The sequence below is a fragment of the Balaenoptera physalus genome (genome assembly GCF_965194825.1).
Source record: "Balaenoptera physalus genome assembly, chromosome: 17".
Classification (NCBI taxonomy): domain Eukaryota; kingdom Metazoa; phylum Chordata; class Mammalia; order Artiodactyla; family Balaenopteridae; genus Balaenoptera; species Balaenoptera physalus.
This window is the reverse complement of record NC_138895.1, coordinates 2849603-2872548: the sequence shown is the minus strand read 5'-3', so window position 1 is coordinate 2872548 and position 22946 is coordinate 2849603. Positions and strand designations below refer to the sequence as shown.

General features: G+C 40.7%; 1 protein-coding gene across 11 annotated transcripts in view; it reads left to right on the top strand.

Moving 5' to 3' along the window:
- The window catches only part of ST18 (ST18 C2H2C-type zinc finger transcription factor), a 308958-nt gene that overhangs the window by 200538 nt on the left and 85474 nt on the right, over positions 1 to 22946 (top strand). For 6 of the 11 annotated variants that reach the window (XM_082432989.1, XM_082432997.1, XM_082432990.1 and 3 more), the window contains 2 exons: positions 12840 to 12894; positions 14983 to 15016. In XM_082432989.1, coding sequence (XP_082289115.1) covers positions 12840 to 12894; positions 14983 to 15016 — 89 coding nt within the window. The other 5 variants (XM_082432995.1, XM_082432994.1, XM_082432993.1 and 2 more) reach the window with 5 other exon arrangements.

Genomic DNA, 22946 nt, shown 5'->3' with positions numbered 1-22946 from the left:
ATGTTTGAGAATCAAGTCATTTCTTTGTAAATTTCGTTAGATTCGCCCATCCCGTATTTCCTAGTCAGACAATAAAGATAAATGACTTTATTCTTTTACCTTAATTCAATTTTACAGAATATGGTGAAGATTTTAATGCAAAATGAACAGTTCCTGTTGGGAAAAGCAGCACACTTGTTGAAAAAAAAATCTAAAAAACCTCTTAAAAACGGGCAAGGAAAATAGAAAATGTCTTAGGATATCAAGCATATTGTGTAACAATCTATAGAATAAAACAGCTTAAATAGAGAAAATTCCCTTTACATAATAAAAAACCTCATTTCTGAATCAACAAGTGCTCTTTGAACGTTATTTAAAATGTTTTGACATTATAGGGTTGTTTAGTATAGATTTACTCAAAATAGCACATTTACTTGCAACACAAGCCTTGAAGTTAAGTGGTTAGTTTGATAAAACAGAGTTTCCATAGTTACCACAGGAGAACAGAGGATAACTTTTATTTCTTTGGAAGCCAGGAAGGGGCTTTAGAGAAAAGATTAAGCAAACAGACCCAAGTAGGTTCATTACGCAGGGCTTTACACCTGATTGGCTTTTTAAAAGCGGAAACTTGATATTACAGGAAATAAAGTTTTCCCACTAAAATCTATAGCAGCACACTAAGAAATCTGCACATTCCCTTTCCCTGGGCATTTCCAACTAGGTTCTGAGTCAGAGGGAAAGCTAGTTTAATGAGATGATCTCTGTGAGATGCATGTTTGCTCATAGTGTTTTGTTAAGAACCATGCCATAAACAAGTGGTTGAAAAGCCACGCAGGAGAGAGCGCTGCCTTGCTCTCCAAGGCAGATCCTGCCATCTCAGGTCTAACTTGGTTATTCACGATCACCATTCTGTCGAAAGGCCTGATGAAGGGGAAATGGAAACCCACGCTGGCGAAGCTCCCCTCGTGCCAGCTTCACTGAGATGGGCTCTGCGTGCTAAAGACAGTCACTGTTGCCGTGTCCTCTGATGTGTGTAACCCAAGGAGTTCTTCACCATTGATTGTGGAGAAGCAGAATGACGTGGTTCCTACTGTCTCACCTTCAGCCCGTGAGCAGCAGTGATTAAGAGGACTTTTCCAAAGTTTCTATGTAGTTACAAGGACAGTTTCAATCTTCTGTCATTTTTTTGCATTAGCTCTGATTATGCTTTTACCAGAAAAATGCATTTGTTTTAAAGGTAACAATGCAGACTAGGAGAATAGCTTATGTTTCATCTATATTTATCAGCACTCACTGTACATTTGTGTCTTCATTACCAGGAAATATTAAGGGACATTGTGCCATCGATTCCTGTTTACAGTTTATTATGCAGAGATAGGAAACACTTAGCATGTAAAATGAATGTAGAAATTATTCCTGGATAGAAACACGGACATTTCCCACTCGTTGGCTCTTTCTCCTCCATCACCGGATCAGAGTGTAATTGTCAGTAATCAGGCCTGCTTGCTGCTGATAAAACCACTCTGAATGCTAGCAGCCTTCTTTGTGTGATGACTCAATTATTCCAGAAGTGCCTCATCAAATCTGCCCCATCAGCTGGGCTAATAAATAAGGAGAAGAAACTGGCCCCCCAAAGCAAATTATAAATCCATTTGCATTAACCATTTCGCTGGTCCATGATCTAGGCAGAAATAAGCATGGCAGATTGTGTTAAGCTTATTTGAATATGTTTATAATGTTTACAGCATGCAACTCTTTTTTTCCCCACAAGGTGTTGGAATTATCAGTCATGAATGGCATCTGAATTCAGCTATGTTAATTGCAGCAAGGCTTTAAGTAGCTTTGAGGGCTATTTTGTTACTTAAATCAGGTGAAAGTTAAATCCTCTTGCAGGGAAAAAATCGGGGTCTTGCACAAGTTATTGGCATTGCGTCAGAGTTTAAGGAGAAGAGGCCTGTGTTTTGTTTTATTTTTTTATTTTTTTATTTTATTTAATTTATTTATTTATTTATTTATTTATTTATTTATTTATTTATGGCTGTGTTGGGTCTTCGTCTCTGTGCGAGGGCTTTCTCTAGTTGCGGCAAGCGGGGGCCACTCTTCATCGCGGTGCGCGGGCCTCTCACTATCGCGGCCTCTCTTGTTGCGGAGCACAGGCTCCAGACGCGCAGGCTCAGTAGTTGTGGCTCACGGGCTTACTTACTCCGCGGCATGTGGGATCTTCCCAGACCAGGGCTCGAACCCATGTCCCCTGCATTGGCAGGCGGATTCCTAACCACTGCGCCACCAGGGAAGCCCCTGTGTTTTATTTTTACAGGTGATGGAAGGACAAACACAAATAATACAATGCCTGCTAGTACAAGGATCAGATGACTTCTTATCCATCTCAGTGGAAACCAGAAGTTATTTTGATGCTCTGTATGACTACAGCAATTTGCAAAGCAAAAAATTACATTTTCTAGAGAAGATCAGAGTTGCCATAGCATTCCTTGTACTTCAAATTCCTTGAAAGACTTCATAGGGCAGAGATTTCAAAAAGCCAGGCAAACCAGTAAAAATCAATTAAATCCGTCAATGGAAATTTTGTACATTGACAAATCTTATTTCTCCTCTTCTTGTAAAATAACAAACTCTACTGCATAAGAAGAAGTTTTGTTTGTGTTTGAACTTCACTGATCACTTGGGGAAGCAAAAAACGTTCAGAATGGATCATGAAAAGCAATTTGGTTGCTGATATCAAAGAATTAGTCTTGTTGAAAATGCAGCGACATAAAATCCAAAACATCCCCCCTAACAGTAAGTGATACCACCACCCCACTTTGCAGTGGGAGCTGCTTTTCCTGTGGAGCTGTTCCAGTTTTGATGAAGCTCTTCTTTCTACTCCTACGTTGACCAGGAGCCTAATTCTGGGCTGATGGTCAAAGTAAAGCTTGTGGCCAATCAACAGTATATTTCTTTGCCTAAAACGACTTAAAAGAAACTCACCACTTCTCTTCATTTGCCCCAGCCAATGAAGCCTAACCCCCTAATATCAACCTGGAAAGCTAAGAAGAAGAAAGTCATCTTTGACGGCATAAATATAAAGTGGCAGTAGGCGAATGTAAATTGTGTGCATCAATTTCTAAATATATAATCTCTTGCTATGATAGGAAAGGCAATTCTATAGCTCATTGACTAGAAACATCAAAATATGGGGTTTAAATTTTCATTCGAAATTTAATGGCACAACATGGCAAACGGAAAGCCAAAGAATTCGATTGTCTGTCCTGGCAGATTTATACGAAATTTGACTCTCACTAAAATTATCATGGTGATTAATATAAAAATAATGCTGGAAACTTAGAACTATAAAGGACTTGCCTTCCCATTAAAAGGCAAAAACAAGCAAGAATAATCCCCCTTTTTCATCGTTTCAACTAATGAACAATTGGTGAATATCCCGAAGTTAGTGACTGAGAGGTTAAAAGTGTGAGAGGTTAGGAGACAGGACCTCAAGGGCCAGCAGTGCTGAGGTTAACATGCTGGCATTCTCCTGTTTTCATTTTACTTGGCAGGAAACTAAATCTGAGAGTGGTGTTTGGAGCTTGAATTAGCATCCCAAACTTCTGAGCCGGCCATGCATTTTGCATCCCACCTGGTTCTGTTGGTAAGCAAATTCCCAAAATAGTAGTTATATCACAGGGCTACCGGTGCTATGACATTTCGTATTCAATGTGCTTGCCCTTTCACCAAATTTTTCACTTTGAGTTTAGTTTGGAGGATTCTTTTTTAATATAGAGTTTTCTTTGAATCGTAAGTAGATCTATGGTTCTCTGCTTTAAGGACACAATTGACGGTTGCATCCTATCACTTTAGGTCACCCCACCACCACCACTAATAAAATATAATCTGATATATCCTTTTTTAAAAATAACACTGCAGATTCATTACATTATATTATAGGTTTAAAGAACCGTCTTTTTCTGAAGCGAGTACTTACCACTGAAGCGGCTGTAAATTTAGGACTCCATCCGCTATTATTGGCATATGGCAGAGCAGACAAATGGAGAACTCTGTGATGCCTCCATTTAACAAGGGAAGCCACGTCTTACTTACTTAGAGCACACACTGAAGGACTGTGTAGCCCATTCCCAACTCCTTGGGTGTCATATAGTTTTACCTTTTAAGATTGCTGTTTCAGGAAGAGATGGGCTTCAATAGAAAAGTGTCCATCCTGGTAGGCGGGGGATAGAACTAACTCAGTTACAAGTTGGGGGAGCTTGGTCAAGATTCCAAGTCTTAGGTTAACTGTCTTCCAAAATGTGTATCTCCTATGAAAATTTTAGGAAGTCCTTAAGTTTCACAACATGGTTTAAGGTCATCAAAGAGATTAAAGATGGCAATGAATAAAAATGGGTTTCTTAAGGTATCTCTTTGATATAATAACAGGACACAAGCAGGGAATGGAGGGAACCGATTGCAGTGGAAGATTCCTTTTGGTATCAGCCAAGGGTGTGTTTCCAAAAGGCGGCGGGTGGAGTTACGAATGATGGACGCCTGGAACGGCGAGCGTCCGCGGGCCCCTCTTTCCCATCCGTATTTTGGTGCACTTGGACTTCCCAGCCCGTTTGTGTCAAATCATATTTCTAAACTTATATGTTGTCGGCGCCCTCTGTGCACGGCTCCACGTGGATCTCAGCTGTGCTGCCTTAACTCTCATCCCCGGGGAGGGGAGAGACAGCAGATGGGGTTAGGGCAGAGGGCTGATGCATCTGACAGCAAACGGCCGGGTTGTTGCGTGGAAGCCGCGAGCGTCAGGAAGCTACTTTTCCCCTGAGAACCAACTAACCACTGAAGAAAGTTGAAAATGAGCCCTCTGAGAAACGCTATTAAAAGTAGTAAAAAATTGCAATTGTGCAGATGATGTGCTGCTGTGTGCTTATTCGGATGCTAATGAGTTTGACATTAGGGAACTCAGAGGGTTTACAGCTACTCCCTTATGTGATTCAGTTCTTTATTGGCAATCTTTGAGAAAATAAATGGAAAATGTATTGCTAATAAACACACAACACGATAGGGTGTAGACAAAAAGCCATTACTTTCAGGATTTAGAAAGAGCTCTGCCCACCAGTGTTTTCCGGGATCTTTTGTCTTAGGTTAGAGTGTGGCAAACAAAGGGGACAGGCAGGTGGACCGAGGGTGAAGGAGGAGAAGCCAAACACGTTTGTAGAGAAAGCTCTTTTTTTTTTTTTTTTTTTTTAGTTGCAATCAAACAAACTAAGAAGTCCCGATTCCTGTGCTACTTTTCAATCCTTACATCCTGTGCGATAATCTGCTCTATCTTTTGAAGGTTTTATCCCCATTTTTCCCTAGGAACTAGAGTTGCTGAGTTGAGTTGAAGAAGCATCTGCTTAATGTCTGGTCAAAGCTTTCAAGTAACACAGAAACCCATGGTTAAAAAGCTGGGCACGCCAACCTACTGCAAAGGGTAAAACACGGACGAGAGAAATCTTCTGCCAGGAAGGTTGGTGACTTGGGTTCTAGTATGTCAGAACTGACGGGTGAACCATTGTAAATGTGCATTAATATAGATAGTATACGTAGAGTGTTTGTACCAATAGCCACTCTCTTATCAGGCTGAGTGTATTACATTGAGTTTCAGAGTGTTCTCTCAAGGGCCAAATGGACTGAAGACAGATTCTATTCCATCCCTGGGACCAAATAGAGGTGACACAGGCCTGTGTATTATGTCTGAAAGCAAGGAAGCCACGTGCGAATTGTTTCCACAGGAAGCAGGTTAAAACACTGGCAAAAAGCGTTAGTAGCCTTTTAAGACAGCCTCATTCAAGAGCTCCCTGAATACGGATGCCTTTGGAATCTTGTCTTTTGGGACTTCTTGAGTATAACACGTGCCAGACCGTGTCTGAACTTTTTCTTCTGGTGGTTAAAAGTAAAAATGACAATAATGATACTGAGAATCCCTATTATCCAATTTTCCTAGTAAATTGAAGGCATAACATAAATTATATAGAGAGAGAGAGAGAAAGAGAGAGAGAAAGAGAGAAATTACCAGTTTTTGTTTGGTAAGAAAATTTTCTTACCAATTTTTGTTTGGTAAGGAAAACAAAAATTAATTTGGCTTACCTTAAAAAAGCTAAACATCGTTTTCCCATTGATATGTTAGTATGAAATTTTCATTCTGTTTGTAGTATAGTCCACCAGAATTATAGGTAATTGTTTATTGTTCACTTCACTGTTTATTATTGCTCTTCTATTTATTTGTTCTACCTTATATGCCTTCTCTTACTTTTTATCTTAATAGAATGAATTGCAGGATTTCTCACTAAAGCAGACAAAGGTATTCAGTCACTCTGAGAGAGGAGGGCAAACCAAGTTAGCGTACAAGTTACCTGGAGAAAGAGAGAGGTAAGGCAACGTTTTTATTAAAGAGTAGAATATATTGAAATAAAATGAGTCCGATCAAAGCATTTATATAAAGGCTCTCCTCTACAACAGCGCTTTATCTCTGCCCATTTGCTTTGACAGAAATTTACTGTTAACGCCCAATTTAGAATTATGATTTTTGTCAGAAGTATGGTCACTTTAATCCTTTAAAAAATTAAACAGGTGAAGTTCTCCTCACCTACACACCCTTTTGCATGTTGATTGGTATGTGTTACTTGTTTAAACATGTTTGCCCTTAGAGAAAGATTCAGCATTAAAATAGTTTTAAAATTCCAATATGAATTTATTTGTATTTGAAATCAGTTTACTTGAGGATTAAGAGTAAATAAGTGAGATATTTTAAAAGCATGTTTTTAAAAGCACTATAGCTGACATCTAGAGTTCATTCCTACAGACACTAAAAAGTAAGGAATTGGGTTGTCCTTGGGAAAAAATTCTATTTAAAATAACTTATCCCTGTATGAAGGAGCTTGTTTTCTAACATTTACACATTTTTCAACACATGCCTCTCAAAATATCAGCAAGAAAAAAAATTTTTAAGGCCCTTTTAGGGTGTTCCTTACACTGAGTTATCTTTAAACAGGGCATATTAAAATTTTTTTTAAGTCTCCGAAAACACAAAGCTGGCGATTGCCCCCTTAGATCACAAAGCTGTGACTCAGAGGCCGTGGTTCGGCGACTAATAGAAATCGTTGGCACACTCTGTCCACCTAAGGGAATACTAGAACTATTTGCTGGAGTCGTTACGCAAAAGGACACAGACGTATGGCTTTGGTTCATGGTCACGTGGCCAGTTGTGCAAAGTTAGAGGGTTAGTCTACACACGGGAGCCACAGAAACTCCGAAATCAGAAGCAAGAATCAAAACACCTCAGCCTCCTCCTAAAGCCACCCAAGCTCTCCCAGGTCCAAGGTTTCCTTCATTGCCGGGCATTTCCACTTGACTCTAGAAATTCCCTTTGAAAAGCATCTCCTCTGTTGGGGATGTGATGCCCTTGGCCTTCAGGAAGAGCTCTTTCCAGACAGCTGTGCTTCGTCTGAGAGAGCGCCGAACCTGCTTTTCCGTTAGGTGTGGTGTTTGCCAGGCTGGGAGGGATCAGGGGACATGAGATGGGTCACCGATGTAAACGGTACCATCATTCAATTCTTCAGCTTTGTATGCAGAATCAAAGGCAGTACAAATAGAGACGGACAGGAACAGAGAGTTGACATCAGGGATCCTGTGCCCTAAACAGAGGATTCAGAAAATTTTCATTTCATTTAGGATAAAGCATTCAGAAAAGGTTCAGAAAATTATTAACATGGCATCAAGGGTGATGTCAAAGCTCCTGATTTTATTCATTTAAATGTTTTTACGTTTACTTTCTGAATTACTCTTCCTGAGGAATTAATAAATGTATGAAAGGAGAACCAGGAAAACAATAAAAGGGTAAGAACAGAGAAAAAACATACTTGAACATTCAATCTTGGTATTCTCATCAATGAGTCAAGTATTCTTTTAGGATCACAGCTCATTTTCCCCATCTTTTTCTTGTATAACAGGGAAACATCTTTTGCTGCCGTTTTGGGCTGATCCAAAGCTATGTTTAAAACAAAATAATGCCAGAATCATCAAAAGAAAGGGCACTCGGTGTAGGGTTCTTTGTTCTTCAATCTGGCCAAGTTTCATCCCAAGGTACTGGCATCATTTAGCTGTTCCATTTTCTGGGTTTAGCCTTTTCCAACTTCCTGAGTTTCTCTTTGTCGTTTTTTAAAAAATGATTTTTGTAAAGAAAGCATCCGCTGAGGATAAGGTGCTCCTCGTGGGGAAGACCCCTGGACCTCCTCTGGGCAGGCACAGAGCTAACTTCCTCTCACCGTTGCCGTGAGTTTCCTAAGATTGAAGGGGCAGCCCACAAGAGTCATGAGACACAACAGACAAAACTGCTTTGTCAGTTCCCAACTCTCAGGAGAGGAACACAATGAAATCTTGTTAAAAGTGGGACTTATTGCAAATTGAATGTATGTGAAGGACTTCTCAAATTAAAAGTAGCTACCGGCATGAAATTATATGTCACTAAACAGTATGACAATTAATTGTATAAGGATTTTTGAGAAACTATCCTCAAAACGTTATGATCACCATGGCTTTTCTACTAATATTAAGAAACTCAAGACTGCTTATAAATATATATTGAGGACATCAGCGTCCAGAGTTCTGTTGAAAGGAGAAATAAAATGTAAGCATTACCGAGAGATTTGTTTTCCCCAAATCTTTTTTTTTTTTAATTTATTTATTTATTTATTTTTGGCTGTGTTGGGCCTTCGTTTCTGTGCGAGGGCTTTCTCTAGTTGCGGCGAGCAGGGGCCACTCTTCATCGCGGTGCGCGGGCCTCTCACTATCGCGGCCTCTCTTGTTGCGGAGCACAGGCTCCAGACGCGCAGGCTCAGTAGTTGTGGCTCACGGGCTTAGTTGCTCCGCGGCATGTGGGATCTTCCCAGACCAGGGCTCGAACCCGTGTCCCCTGCATTGGCAGGCGGATTCCCAACCACTGCGCCAACAGGGAAGTCCCTTCCCCAAATCTTAAGAAGTGATTAAATATTTACTTGGAAGTTGTTTTTGTTGACAAATAATTTTGTTTGTTTAACCATTAGGTTAAAATAGGATTTTTGAGTGAAAAATAAAATCAAAGGGAACTAAATCTCCTCACATACCTGTAATTTGCTTGTATGAATGAAAGCAAAATTGAGTTTATCAATTTGGTGTCCTGCTCCTTGAATCTCTCCCTTCCACAAATCAGCAGTTCCACGGGTCCCTCTTCAGCCCAAAAGAAGGCACCAGATCTGTGCCTTGGAGCGATGTAGAAGGAAGATATCCTGATCACCCCTGATGTAACTAACTAAGCACCAGGAGGAAAAGGGGGTCAAGTCCATGTCACTAGGGAATTACTGTGCACACCTGTATGTAGGTCTGTAAATATGTGACGATAGTAAATGAAAGCTTTCCACATTCAACTAAGTAGTGAAAATTTATTTTATCGTCATTTTTCTTCTTCATCGCCTATCTGCTTATCTCCGTTGTTGGTGCTGGCATATCCTTCCCCCAAGTTTTGCTTCTTTGCCTTCTGTATTTTATAAGTTTCTTTCCCTCTTGCCTCTTCTTGTATTAACTCCTCTCCCCAGAGAACTGGGGAAGAAAGTCTTTAAAATTTTTTTTCACGGCTTTATTATGAAATAGATAGCAAGCAGGAACACTTTTTTTCCTTTCTACATAAATATTATACATAACATATCCATAATTATAGGTTAAAAGAACTTTTCTTACTTTCAGGAAAAATAAGAGTGGCAAAACTTGCCTTTAATATTTTATCTCGATTGAGTAGATTGTCAAAGCCAGGAGGAACCCATGATAGGAATGTCAGAAAATGTCTTGTCTTGTTCCCATCCATAAACAATGGGATGGAGATAAAGGTCCTAAGAAGTGAGGAGAAGGACAGCTTTTTAGAAAATCAAAGCTCTATTTTGGGAAAAGAAATGATTCTTTAAGTTTCACAAAATCAGTTGCAGGCTTGTCGATAGAATTTGGGACTTTGGTAGTAAAGGTGGTCAAGTGTCCTTTTCCAATAGAAAAAAAAAAACCCACGTCCCCAACAGGAAGTGGAGTTTTCAAGATACAGGCCATGTGAGTTAGGTCATTGTCCTGAATCGTACGTACTGGTGGCCTCTTCTGTAACGTGGAGAGCTTGAAGGGGTGGCCGTCCCCCTGCCCCGCTGCACGCCCCCTGGGTCTCAGCACCAGCAGTGAGGTAGAACCTCTTTCCCCTTGAATGAACCATCACCGGAACATGGTACCCACTGAATCCGAGGTTCGATTTTACAAAAATTAAGTCTTCCCTTTGGCAATTTATTAAAGTCCATGGGAATAATCCAAAGAATATTTTGAGATTCCTGCTCCCATGTGTAAGGTTTTTGAGAACAAAGGCTTATTTTTAAGCTGAGATCTACCAGAGAGCGAGCTTTCTCATGACTGTTGCCCCCCAAAGAAAAGCACGTATGCTCTAGGTGTCTGATGTTCTCATTCCCAAAGAGCTGCAAGACATGACTAGACCCTGAACTTAGTAGCAGCTACGGTCCTTCAGGTGTGAACAGGAGAGAGGTGAAATGGATGGATTGTATGTTGGGGTCTGACCCATCCCACACCTACAACCTGGCCCGCAAGTTAGAATGAAGGCTGAGCTTCGTGGATGAGTTTCCAGTTCTTACAGGGCTTGTGTGGGACGTATGTGCTCCACCAGCAAGAGGACAATAGCCCCACAACATGCAGGCGTGAGGCTGGCGCTCCAGGCCCCATCAAGCAGAGGCGCATGAATATTTATGCCTCCCTTCCGATGACTTTAACGGGGAGGTGGCTGCATGGGGCGGTGGCAGTCCCCTCAGGTCCTCGGGGAGCTGAATTGTGAAAGAGCACGAGTCTTGGAGCCGTTATGAAGAAGGTTACGTTTAAGCAGTTTTCTGACATTTCTATATGCCTGCTGGCACTCTGCACACCGTGTTTCTGTAAAGAAACTCGTGGAGTTCAACCTCCACCTGTGTTTGGGGGCGGGCGAGGGTGGGGACGCCCAGAGTGGCGGGGGGAGCTATCAGAGCACCTGCACGCAGGGTGACTGCAGACCCGTGTTGAGGCGTTGCTCACCCACGGGAGGAGCTCCCTCGGAAATAGTTGATGGTTTGCACCATTTTAACCCTCAGGCTACTGGTTTCTCCTAATCCAGTGACTCGTATAGCACACAGAAGGGAGTTTGCGTGAACTGAGCCACTTTATATGCAGCAGAGAGCCTCACGGAGAAGGACTTCACAACACGGTGGTCACCGTCCTGTGTAAACCAAGCCACGTTAACCCCAGGCAGTGTCTCATCTGTCATAAGTCTGTGTGGTTTTAGAAGAAGGGAAATCTACAGGAGGAAAAATAAAAAAACCTCCTCTGTTTTCCTGTTGTTTTCTCTTATCATGTAGTTGGAAAATATTCGTTAACAATGGACCGTTTTATTTAGACTAAAGCAACGGCTGCTCAAAAAAGCAGCGGACACTTTTGTTGGCTAATTTGAAAAACAGTTCAGCGATCGGTGTGGTGTTTATTATGAAATGATGACAAAAGGGTGCTGGTGGTTTTAATAGTTTCAGCTTACGAGAGCTGTCATTAATTTTGTCTGTAGTGTTGCAGGTGAAAAAATGCACAATGGATAAATAGTCTATATTGGTTTAACTGAACATAATATATAGTGTGTTCTGGAGTTGTTTGTCTCAATAGACTATAGTAATCAAAAGTAATGAACCTATTATGTGCAGGACCTTGGAGAGCGTCGAATGGCAGTAAAAGTGTGGCACATAAAAGGTTTATTAAAGGAAATTAAAGTCCATCATTGCCACACCTGCTCCCCTATTACAAGTCTATAGCAGGTCAGTGCTTTCCATCACAACTCAGCCTCGGAAAGCAGAGATGCGTCTCCCGTTCTCATTGCGGTCACACCGCATCCCCGCCGGCGTCGGGATTTAAGGACGAGCCACGGAGAGCGCCTTCCGCCTGCTTCTGATTTTCAACAAGCAGAACAACTTCCTTCTGCTTAAGAATTCCTTCTGATAAAGTGCAAAAGTGAATTAAACTACGAGATGCTTAGAGGATCCTAGTGGGATGGTTGGGTGCAGTCAGGTCAGACTCTATCTCCGTGTGGACAGAAACAACAAGCTTTTTATGTCTTGGCATCCCTTTGATAATTAGCTCGATTATATTTAAAATCATTAGTAATGATGTTTTAGGGAATTTGACAGTGACAGACACAACACTCAAATTTTACTTTCCTTATGGATTTGGACGATTATAACCCACATTTATTCTGGAATTATGGGAGTAAATGTATGCCATTGTTGATCGTAAACATTTCCAGTGGTATTTTACAATGAGGGCATTTCAGTGTTTTGTGTTCATGTTGGATTTTTACAGTGGGAATTATTTTTCCTAACTTAGAAAGAAGCATGTAGCAGAAAGTTTCTAGAAATGCAAAGGAATCTGGTTTAGTAAATTAATCTGAAACCTTTTGGTTTGGCATTTGAGGTTTTGTCTCTTTCACCATCACTGTTCATCAGACCATCCCTCTTTCTATCTTTGTAATGCCGGAAGTGTTTGAATCAGTAGCAAACACTTGTGGGCAAGGACATCTGCCCTCTTGTCCCTTCCGTCTGGTTCCGGCATCTATAGAAGTGTTTCCAGAACTCATGGGGTGTGAGGCAGTCACAGCTCTATCTCTTCAGAGTCAGATGCTGTTCAAGAGCATGAAAGGCTACTCTGCTTTTCATAATGACCTTCAGAACTTCTAGTGACATGTGTTCGTATTTTGGTCAATGTCAAAGCAGTGACCTCAGGACTTTGTGCTCACGTTACAGATGGATGCAGAGGCTGAAGATAAAACGCTGCGTACCCGTGCGAAAGGAACCAAGGGTGAGTTAGCAAGCAGATTCCATGACACCGTGCTCAGCACACCATGAAATGTGGGCGTTCCATGCTCAGTCCCTGACGTGTAGTCAGAAGAATTACAACTTCCTCAGGGCTTCCATTTTTAAATCAAGCCAGGACATTGGATCATGGCATTGAGAGGCTAGTAAATACTATGAACCAGGAGTAAAGGACTCAGAATAGTCCAAATGATGTAGGATGCTAATTTTTACAAAATGCAATCGTGAGTAGATTTAAACATCGTGCAAAATAGCATAAGGGTCAGCAAGGGAAGAACACTTCGTGGAGACCTCAGATTATTGACGTGACCTTTAATGTCCAAGGGAAAAGACCGAATTGTTCGTTTGTTGCCAAAGCAGGTTTTGATTTTTATGTTATCCGGTTTAGTGGCTTCCAGTCTAAACTTAGTTCAAGTAAAATGACGATGTTTGTTTTTGGACTGTCCCTGCTGGGAATTTCCAGCAGCTCTGCGAAGCAACGTCTGAAAGGTTTAACTTGTCAGTTATCCCTCTCTTTTTGTAACCAACAGATGGTAATGTAACACTGAAATATAAACAGGCCCTTGATGATCTAAACATCTGGAAAACAGGATTGACTGGCAATAATACCCCTTAAGGAAAATAACTTTTATTATAATTAGCTATATTTGTGTGACCCTTCATTCTAAATGGAAGGTTCAGCCTGGCCTCTGGAAGGAAGCTGGGCAGCTGTTCCCCACCTGACCCTCCTAGCGTTGGTCTTGCTGAGGAAAGGTTGGGTCGGACAGTTATCAGGCAGTCATTTGTAAGCGTTTTGAGATTTACAGTTGAAAATGTCTAATCAAATTCAACGCTTTCATTAGCTTTGTTTATGTGTGTAGTCAAGGTAAATAACTCCTGTTTCAGTAAAGTCCAGAATCCCCCATTTTTTTTCAATTCCAGGATGATTTTTTTTTTCAGTTAAAATACAACCCTGGTTATCATTAGCCATGATAAACAAAATGCAGAATCTGGCTGTACAAGATACGGGACTTTTCTCTACCCAAACTGAAGTTTCACAGTGTTCTATTTTCCAAGTTTAGTTTAAGTTACTTTAAAAGTAATTACATCGTATATCCTAATATTTGGAATGCAGTTTTGGAAATATCACATTTTTACGCAGCAAGCTTCTCTATGGAATACAGGTTTTTAAAACAAGAACAGTTTTATCATTATTTAGCATAGGCTCACGTCTGCCATAAACATCAGCATTCTAGGAACTGTGTTTGGATTATTCGAATCTCTTATTCTGACTTCTGAAAGCACACAACTCTATCATACTTCTAAAATGTGAGTATTTTAATTTGCCATTCTTTTTGGACTTTGGATCCTTTTGGCACATACATATACACCCTTAAATAGAGCCAAAATGTTCTTTGAGAACTGAAACAACTGTTTCTCATTGCAGCATGAGTCATCCTTAAAACCACCTGTTGTCTCTCTCAATATGCTGCTTATCCTGGTGTAGGCAGGTATTTATAAACATGAACTTCTTTAGTTCCCATCATCTCAGAAAAATCAAAGCTCTTTTTTTCTAGAAATATCTTATTTTTAATAGGATGTTGAAATTAACGTGACTAAAACTTCTCTTTCTACAGGGAAGAAATTGAAGGAACAGAATCTTAGGATATTTATTAATAAAACTTTGCCAGTTTTATTTAAATGCTTGTTTAATGTCAATAAAACAGTAAACAGGATTCTTTTGAAATTTTTCCTAGAGACAGTAAAATTGATTTAAAAAATAGTTCAAGTCCTTCGTACTCCTGTACTTTTTCAATGAATCTCTAAAGACAGGTATTTGGAAGTCCAATCCATGACTTCGAAGTCCCAGGGTCACCTGAGGCACTAATCTGGAACCATCTGTTCTGGGCCATGATCACCTGTCCTCTTGTTTCCAAAGAACCAGAACCAGAAAAGATGAATCGGCCCAGAGGGAAATTGAGTGGGGTCTGCATTAAGCATACATTGGTCGTTATCTCTAGGCGGTAAAAGGTTTCTGTCATACAGTTTTCAAAATTATAAACTGATTTTCCTTCTCTTTCTTTCTTTCTGTCAATAGCACCAATGGATTCTCTAATCCAGGAGCTCAGGTAAGGGTTGCCCTACTTTACTTTTTCTAAGATTGATCAACTTTAATTATTAGAACGTTTTGTCCTTTTCAAGCCTCGGCTCCTCATTTTACTGTGAGGAATAAGCCAACAGGCCTATTTCACTTGGCCTCTGTCTCTACACCAAAGAAACTGAGAAGGGGAGAAACTACTGATTGTCGATCCGAAACAATTCAAGCTAATATTTTGATAACAAAACACAAAAACGCTGTTCTGTAACCTGGGAAAATCTCCACTTTCTCCTTGGAGGGTGCACTGCCTCTGTGCACACACCCGTGTGTGGTTTGTTTTCCTGCTGATGGAAGTAAGGAACTGAGCTCATCCGAGAACATGAGTGAGGAATAACCCAAGTCCAGAATGCTCCATGTTTCTTTTTAATAATTAGATAATTCTGTTTTAGATTCCACATATAAGTGATATCATATGATATTTGTCTTTCTCTGCCGGGCTTACTTCACTCAGTGTGATCATCTCTAGGTGCATCCATGTGGCTGCAAATGGCATTATGTCATCCTTTTTTATGGCCGAGTAATATTCCATTGTATCTATGTACCACATCTTCTTTATCCATTCCTCTGTCAATCGACATTTAGGTTGCTTCCATGTCTTGACTGATACAAACAAACTTATTTACAAAACAGAAATAGAACCACAGACATAGAAGACTTATGGTTACCAAAAGGGAAGGGGGAGGAGGGATAAATTAGGAGTTTGGGATGAACAAATACACACTACTATGTATAAAATAGATCATCAACAAGGACCTACTGTGTAGCACAGGGAACTGCACTCAATATTTTGTAATAACTCTATAATGGAAAAGAATATGAAAAGTATGTATATGGTGTGTATATATATATATATTCAGATATATATCTGAATTATTGTGCTGTATACCTGAAACTAACACAACATTGTGAATCAACTATACTTCAATTTTTGAAAAAATTTAGATAATTCTATCAGATAATCACGTGAATTTTTGACAGTAGACATTTGAAGATAATGTGATGATGGGGTTTGGGGTGGATCTGAGCACTTCCGCCTTAGATACTGTGCTACGCGCCTCGGGCAATGCTCTGGAAATTCCACCTGACTAGGTTTTGCAGAATAAACTCCAAGTGGGTTTTCTTTCACAGAGTCTTTGCAAGGTATAGTTGTTGTTTTTTCTAAGTGCATATTTAAAGAAACGCATGCTGCCAGTACATTTTCTGTCCTGATGCTACTTTGTAGTGAAATGTTTCAGGAGCAAGAGGAGGCCCTTGTCTCCTCTCTAGGTTTGCAAGCCCAGGAAGTCCCAAACTCAGGGTCTAATCCACCTTTCTGAAAACAGCGATGGTCTATGTGTTCCTCTGGGAAATGTGTGAAAACTGGAGCATGTGTAACAGCGTCTGGATGTGTAACAGTGTCTGGCACACCTTGACGTTTGCAATGTATGCATTTATGATTCACATGGTTGTTTTCCAGGCCACTGTGCTCTGTGATTTCCTTTGGAGGGCTAGCTTAGTACCTTCATTCTGCAAGTTTCGGTTCATCAACTTAGTGGAACTGGATCTATCAGAATTGGGTGCAAGCTTTCATGCTGGTGCTCTTCTCTGTGGAAATGAGTTTGTAGGAAATCCATGGCCCTGCATCTGTTGTCGATTTTATCGTTGAAAATATTACATTTTAAACTACTTTTATGAGAGCAGAACATAGATATACCCACACGTCGGGACAGGATTAAATGGCCAGAGTGTCTGGCTGCCTTACGTTCTTGCTTTTTACATCTGCTCTCATTAACAATTCCTATTTGTTTGGAGACTTGATGTCCTTGTAGAATGATGGAGAGAAGTTGAAAATGGTCAAGACTCCAGAAGCCTGCCATGTGTGCCCTCCCAGGGTGGGTTCCTCGGGCATCCCACAGCTAAAGAACTGTGTTTCCAGTTGGAGTCTTTTTAGGGAATCAAACTATTCAGAGGAGGGAAAAGTCCTTTAGAGTAATGTGTCTTGAAGAATAACTTGCAAAGAAAAAGAGAAATTTGAAGGAATGAATACGTTGTGTGCTTTGGATTAAGGAGAAATATAAAATTCATAGAGAAAAAGAAGACATTAGCAGAGAGAAGCAACTTTGAGAGGAAAAATGTTTAATATGACCCTCCTGGAGACATAGAAATTACTGTTTAAGCACTTTATTAGCATCAATAATTGCAATAAAATTAATATTTATTGAGAGCCAGGCAGTCCTGAGGGTCCTGGAGCAATCTGTCTCATCAATCCTCCAAGAACCTTAGAAGGTAGAAACGATGATACTTCCAATTTTCAGATGAAGAAAGTGAAAATAAACAGTTTACATAAATAGCCTAAGATTAAACAACTAGTAAGGAATCCAGACTTCTGACTCAGGCCAGCTTCTCACTCACCAGGCTGAGCTTTCTGTCATGTGCAGTTAACACTAATTGTCTAGAATATAGATCAAAAACACGGTCCATTGTTGATGTCCTCAGAACCTGGATTCTTAAAATTCTGCAGTTTAACCCTTATGGTTTATTTTTCAAAGCCTAGTTTTCTGAAATTCAAAAAAAAAAAAACATTTTAATTAAAAATAACATTTCCTAGTCTCGTAGTTCTCTAAAAAAACTTTTTGTCAGATATTCAATTTTACCTAATTTGTCATTAGACCAATTCAGGAAGCTGGTGATAAATGCTGGGAAAATTCATAAACAAAATGAATTCACCTATTTTTCTTTACTAACAACGAGTTTATAAAAATTACTGATTATTGTTAATTTGATAATTACTTATTTTCAACAGCCGGATCATGCTTAGGCTAAATAGGTCTCAAGTTGTTTCTTAAATGGTTTAAGTTGACCCAGATATGGACCGGAAATGCCATTGTACATAAATCTTGGAAAAAAATTCTGATTCATATGGAAGGTTTATTTTTAGTGTGTTTTTAATTCTGTCCAACTTTATCCATTTGCTACAACTGTTCCTCCAGTTGATTCTGCAGCTTTGTTGTGGTCCAGAATCCAGTATTTTTGTGCACCTGAATTCTGAGTATCTCAGGAAATGTGGCATATTTTCCTCAGTGTAAAAGTTACGGGTCTTTTGTGGAGAACATTGGCAACTTTATTTAGTTCTTCTTTTTAGAATGCATTGGACATGTTATTGCTTCCAGAGCTACTACCTATAAAAATACTAATACAAATGAAGCTGATTTAAATATACGGCATATTGTTCCTGACACTAATAAAAATTGATACTGGCATTCTCATCTTCTTATGATACTCTGTCTTCACCATTAAAAAAGCAATTTATAACCTCAGACCCACCGTTAATCACGTGCCTTATTAGCATTTCCAGCCTTTTCTCCAGCACGATTCAGGTTACAGGTGGTGCTGCGAAGGCTCTCGTGAGCCCGTCTAAATCATGACCATTGGATTTTCTCTGCTCTTTTCTTTTATTACTATTATCTTTAATCCGATCTGCCTGCAATTGCATCTACTAATATTGGTAATTGTGTCCTGCGTTGGCAAAGTGTCTTATGCCAGTCCCGGCCCCTCTCCTCTAATTAGGAAACTACATTCCAGCCTCTGAAATGGCTTTCCTATGTGACTCCTTAGAGGCACAAGTGAATTCAAGGCTCTTAATTATATTAGAGGCACTTCCCACTGTCCTTTCATGGTCTTCTTGCTGCCTCCCAGTTGGCTTAAGTTTTGTAATAAAATTTTAATTTAGTTGTCTCTTTTTATTTTATTTTACATAATTTGTTCCTTCATTCAAAACCTTATCACTTGGTATTTTCTTGTAAGTTTTAAAATATTAAACATTTTATGAGTTCTATAATCAGCTATAGATTTAATAACAATATTTAATTGACGTGAGAATATTTTGCGACTTACAGATTTAGATGGCTTTCTCTTCTTTCTTCTATCTTATTTCATGCACTGAAGTCTTTATATCAGTTAAATATTTAATACTTAGTAGTTTTCTTTCCAGTTTTTCTTTTTTTCTTGAGACTAAAGTTTCCTTTAATGGTCATGATTTTCTTGGAACTACTTGTTGCACAGAATTTCTGGAGAGGACGTTCAACTGAAGGAAATACAGTGAACAGAAACTGATTTCTAAAGTTAAGTGTCATAAATCTGTTATCCAGGTTAAAGGAAATACGTTGTTTTAATCACAAGGTTGGAGAAAAGAAGGAAGAAACCCTCTTCTTTGCTTTATTGCTGTGATTTCCAAATGCACGGCTCAGTGCCTGTTTGGGATATTTAATAACATATCATATCTATTATGTTCCCGTTAGCCATGTGTCTCTCTAAACGTGGCCAAACCTATAAATTAGAATCCAAGGAACTGACACCTTGAAGAAAACCTATTTTCCTAAAACCCCTTTGAGGGGAAGTGAGACTGATAACCAAAGAAGGAGATGATAAGGACTTAATTTGGGAGAGAAGTCTCCAGCAAGGGGGTGCTTGAGGCATGACTGTCCCTCACCCCCCGTCCTGGTGGCCCTCATCCGCCTCCGTGTAAAGGGCAGGGGGCTGGTGTCCAGCCTGCGCCGCGGGGGCGTGAGTAATCCTTCCAGAGAGTTAGTTTGTTTTCTGTACTGTACTTACCGGGGTAGGAAAGTGTCTTAAGATATCTTAGGGAAGCTTTCAACAAGAATAAAAATTTGAAAAGAGTTCGTTGTTTAACAAGAAAATTCCATTAACTGTGTGCCAGCAGTACTTATGGGCCTGCATTTAGCACTGAGCCTGCCATGAGCGGCCTTCAGTAGGTGTCTCTCGAGTGAGGGGTGGAAATAGTGCGCAGGATCTGATTAGATCCCTACAACCAGCCCCTAGGGTCACTGGGACAAGTGACATTGTCCACAGTTAACTCACAGGCCGGGTTCAGGGAAGTTACATGCTTTACACACGCAAGGTCTTTGACTAATAAGAGACTGGACCAGAGGCAGAACTTAGGGCCCGTCTGTGGTCCAGGGTGCACCCCACGCCTCCCCAGACCCACTGCAGCCACTGTATTGTCCTCTGTTACTGCAGACCCTAGCATTCCTTTCTTTCCCCGATAGACTTTACTTTTTAGAGCGGTTTTCGGTTCACAGCAAAACTGAGCAGAACAGACAGAACTTCCCAAAGACGCCCAGCCTCCTCCACCATCAATATCCCCACTAGGTGGTATGTTCGTTACAACTGATGAACCTGCACTGACACACTGGAATCCTATCTTATCTTCCGAATTTTGGGGGAAATACTTACTTAAACTTCATCAGTAAATTGATAAATCAAGGTGGACTATATCAGACCTACAAACTAACCCCAGCACATTTTCTTTCCTTTTTTTTTTTTTAACGTCTTCATTGGAGTATAACTGCTTTACATTGTTGTGTTAGTTTCTGCTGTATAACAAAGTGAATCAGCTATACGCATACATATATCCCCATATCCCCTCCCTCTTGCGTCTCCCTCCCACCCTCCCTATCCCCCCACCTCTAGGCAGACACAAAGCACTGAGCTGACCTCCCTGCCAGCACATTTTCTTGATTCACGGCACTGCCAATTATAAAGAGACCACTGTCCTTTCCTTCTGGACTTTTTATTCCATGAATTAATTATGTGATTTTAAGTCTGTTAAAATACCTGGATTGGATACAAATCTCTGTTCGTTCTAGTTGTTTTTCCTTTTGAAGTGCTTCCTCCCAGGTGATGAGCTATCATGGGCCTTCCTCTTCAGAGACTGATTTCACAGAGTGTGGGGTGTGTGTCCTTTCTGTGTCCACGTGAGGTTAAGGAGAGGCATTTAGAACTGGGCCGGCAGTGGGCTCCTGTCCCTTCACAGCTGAGCTTAGAGACTGAACAGCTATGTGTTTTCCAGTCTGCATATATAAAATGATGATTGCATGGGGCACGGTGCGCCCCATCTTAACTGTATATGTTTTATTTTACATCATAATGCCCGCATTATGATGTAAAACACCATGGGGCTTATACGTAAATATTCAGTGAAGTTTCTCAGAAAAAAATAAGAACAAGGAAATGCGCTTTCTTTTCTTTACCTTTTCTTTCCATGTTCCAACGTTATCACAAGGATATCGGTGGCCTGTGTCAGCCGACGGTTCTAGGAATCTAAGGCGCAAACATCTCCAGAAATCAGACCTTTTCTAAAACCGTGACACATGCCACCCCTGCAGGCCGCACATGAAGATTCACTTCACCATGGTTTTTGGATTTGCAGAGCTCACCCACAGAGATAATTTTTTTACCCATTTAGCTCTTCTTTTCTTGTAACACAAATGAGGGGAAAGAATATCTCCATCTATATCTGTTGCTTCAGCACTTCTTCTGCCCCAGTGTAGTACCAGGTACTGCAGTGGAGACAAAATTAGCGCATAGATGTAATAAACCAGGGAAGTATGTGATAAAAACACTGTGGGTGACACTGCAGTGGGAGAGGTCCCCTCCCACTCCGGGATCACGTGTCACCCGGAGCCAAACCGGCTGCTCCGAGCGTCCCCTGGGCGCTTATTAGAAATGCAAGCTCCCAGGCCCACCCCAGACCGAGTGAACCTGCGTGCTAGCGAGATCTCTGAGCTGTTATCCTGCATATTAAAGTTCCAGAGGCACCCACAAGCTTAGACTTCACTCCGTACTTGGAAAAGCTCTTCTCTCCATTGTTAATTTTCATGGCGTGGGTTGGCAGGGAAAGACAAGCGTCTGGATTTCTTTGGAATTTTCTTGGTCTGTGAACTCTTGGGTTAATGTTAATGACTGTTTGCATTTCTACTTGATGGAGAATAGCAGAACACTGAACAAACAAAATGTTGACAGTAGTGTGGCAAAAAGCACAAGCCTTGGTCTTTTGCGAGTCTTTGTTTTAACCTCTTGGACGTGTTTGAAATCAACCAAATCTTCCTTAAATATTTTCCACAGATCATTAGAAAGAGAATTCGTGTAAGGATGCGTTTAAACACCACTTTATATGCCTCTACAGTCATCTAGAGTGTGTTCTCAGGGGATGTCATTATTATGTTTCAAACAAAATCCAGACTCCCCGTCGGCTTCCATAGGTCACGTGACTGCCTCGTCACCTTGATGTATCGATAACCAACGTGCTGAGGTTCCTTTCAACCCACCCAGGCACGTCACAGGTTAGGATGTGGTCATGATCTTCTTGCCCTAATGTGTTCTGGAGCATCTCTAGTGCAGCGTGAAACTATTGAATTCCATCTCTTGTTTCTCCTTCATCTTCCGTGAAGGAACGATTAACTTGAATCACCAGGCAGAGCTCTTCATTTCTGCTGTTATCTCTTAGGTAAGCTAAACCCACTTGAAGTCCCGTTTCAATTACCGTGTATGTTTGCAAACATAAGATTTCTGACAATTGTCGTGTTTTTCCTGCTTGAAGTGTGAACTGAGATAAACCTGTCCCTCAATGTTGACACATCAACTTCCTGCAACCAAAGCGTGTGTGTGCTTTAGTTTTCAGTGTTTCCTCTCCATGGGTGACTTCTCGTTAACTCTAACACAAACTTGGACTTTGACGGGTGGGTGTGGTGGCGAGAACGTGGGTGAACAGCAGCCCTGGGTTCTGGGGGTCCGGTCAGACCAGCTGTGGGACCTCGGAGACACGTTCAGATGTCACGTCTTTGCTGCCTTCTTGACTAAGGAAACTGTTCCGTACGGCGCTTTCAGTCTTGGCCTCTGGGTTCACCTAACTGCTCCCGCCATCTCCAAGCAGAGCTAAATTGACCTCTGGCTTTATTCAGACGTATCTTCTGATTCGTCTTTGCCATTGAAGCTCTCCTTTGCTACATTTTCACTTGTTTATTTTTCCCCTTGTGTGATCCTTCTCCTTGTTTATTTTATCCTCCTTGAAGGAGAAAGTCCTTTTTTCGAATCACCTCCACTTCCAAATGTTCTTCTTCCAA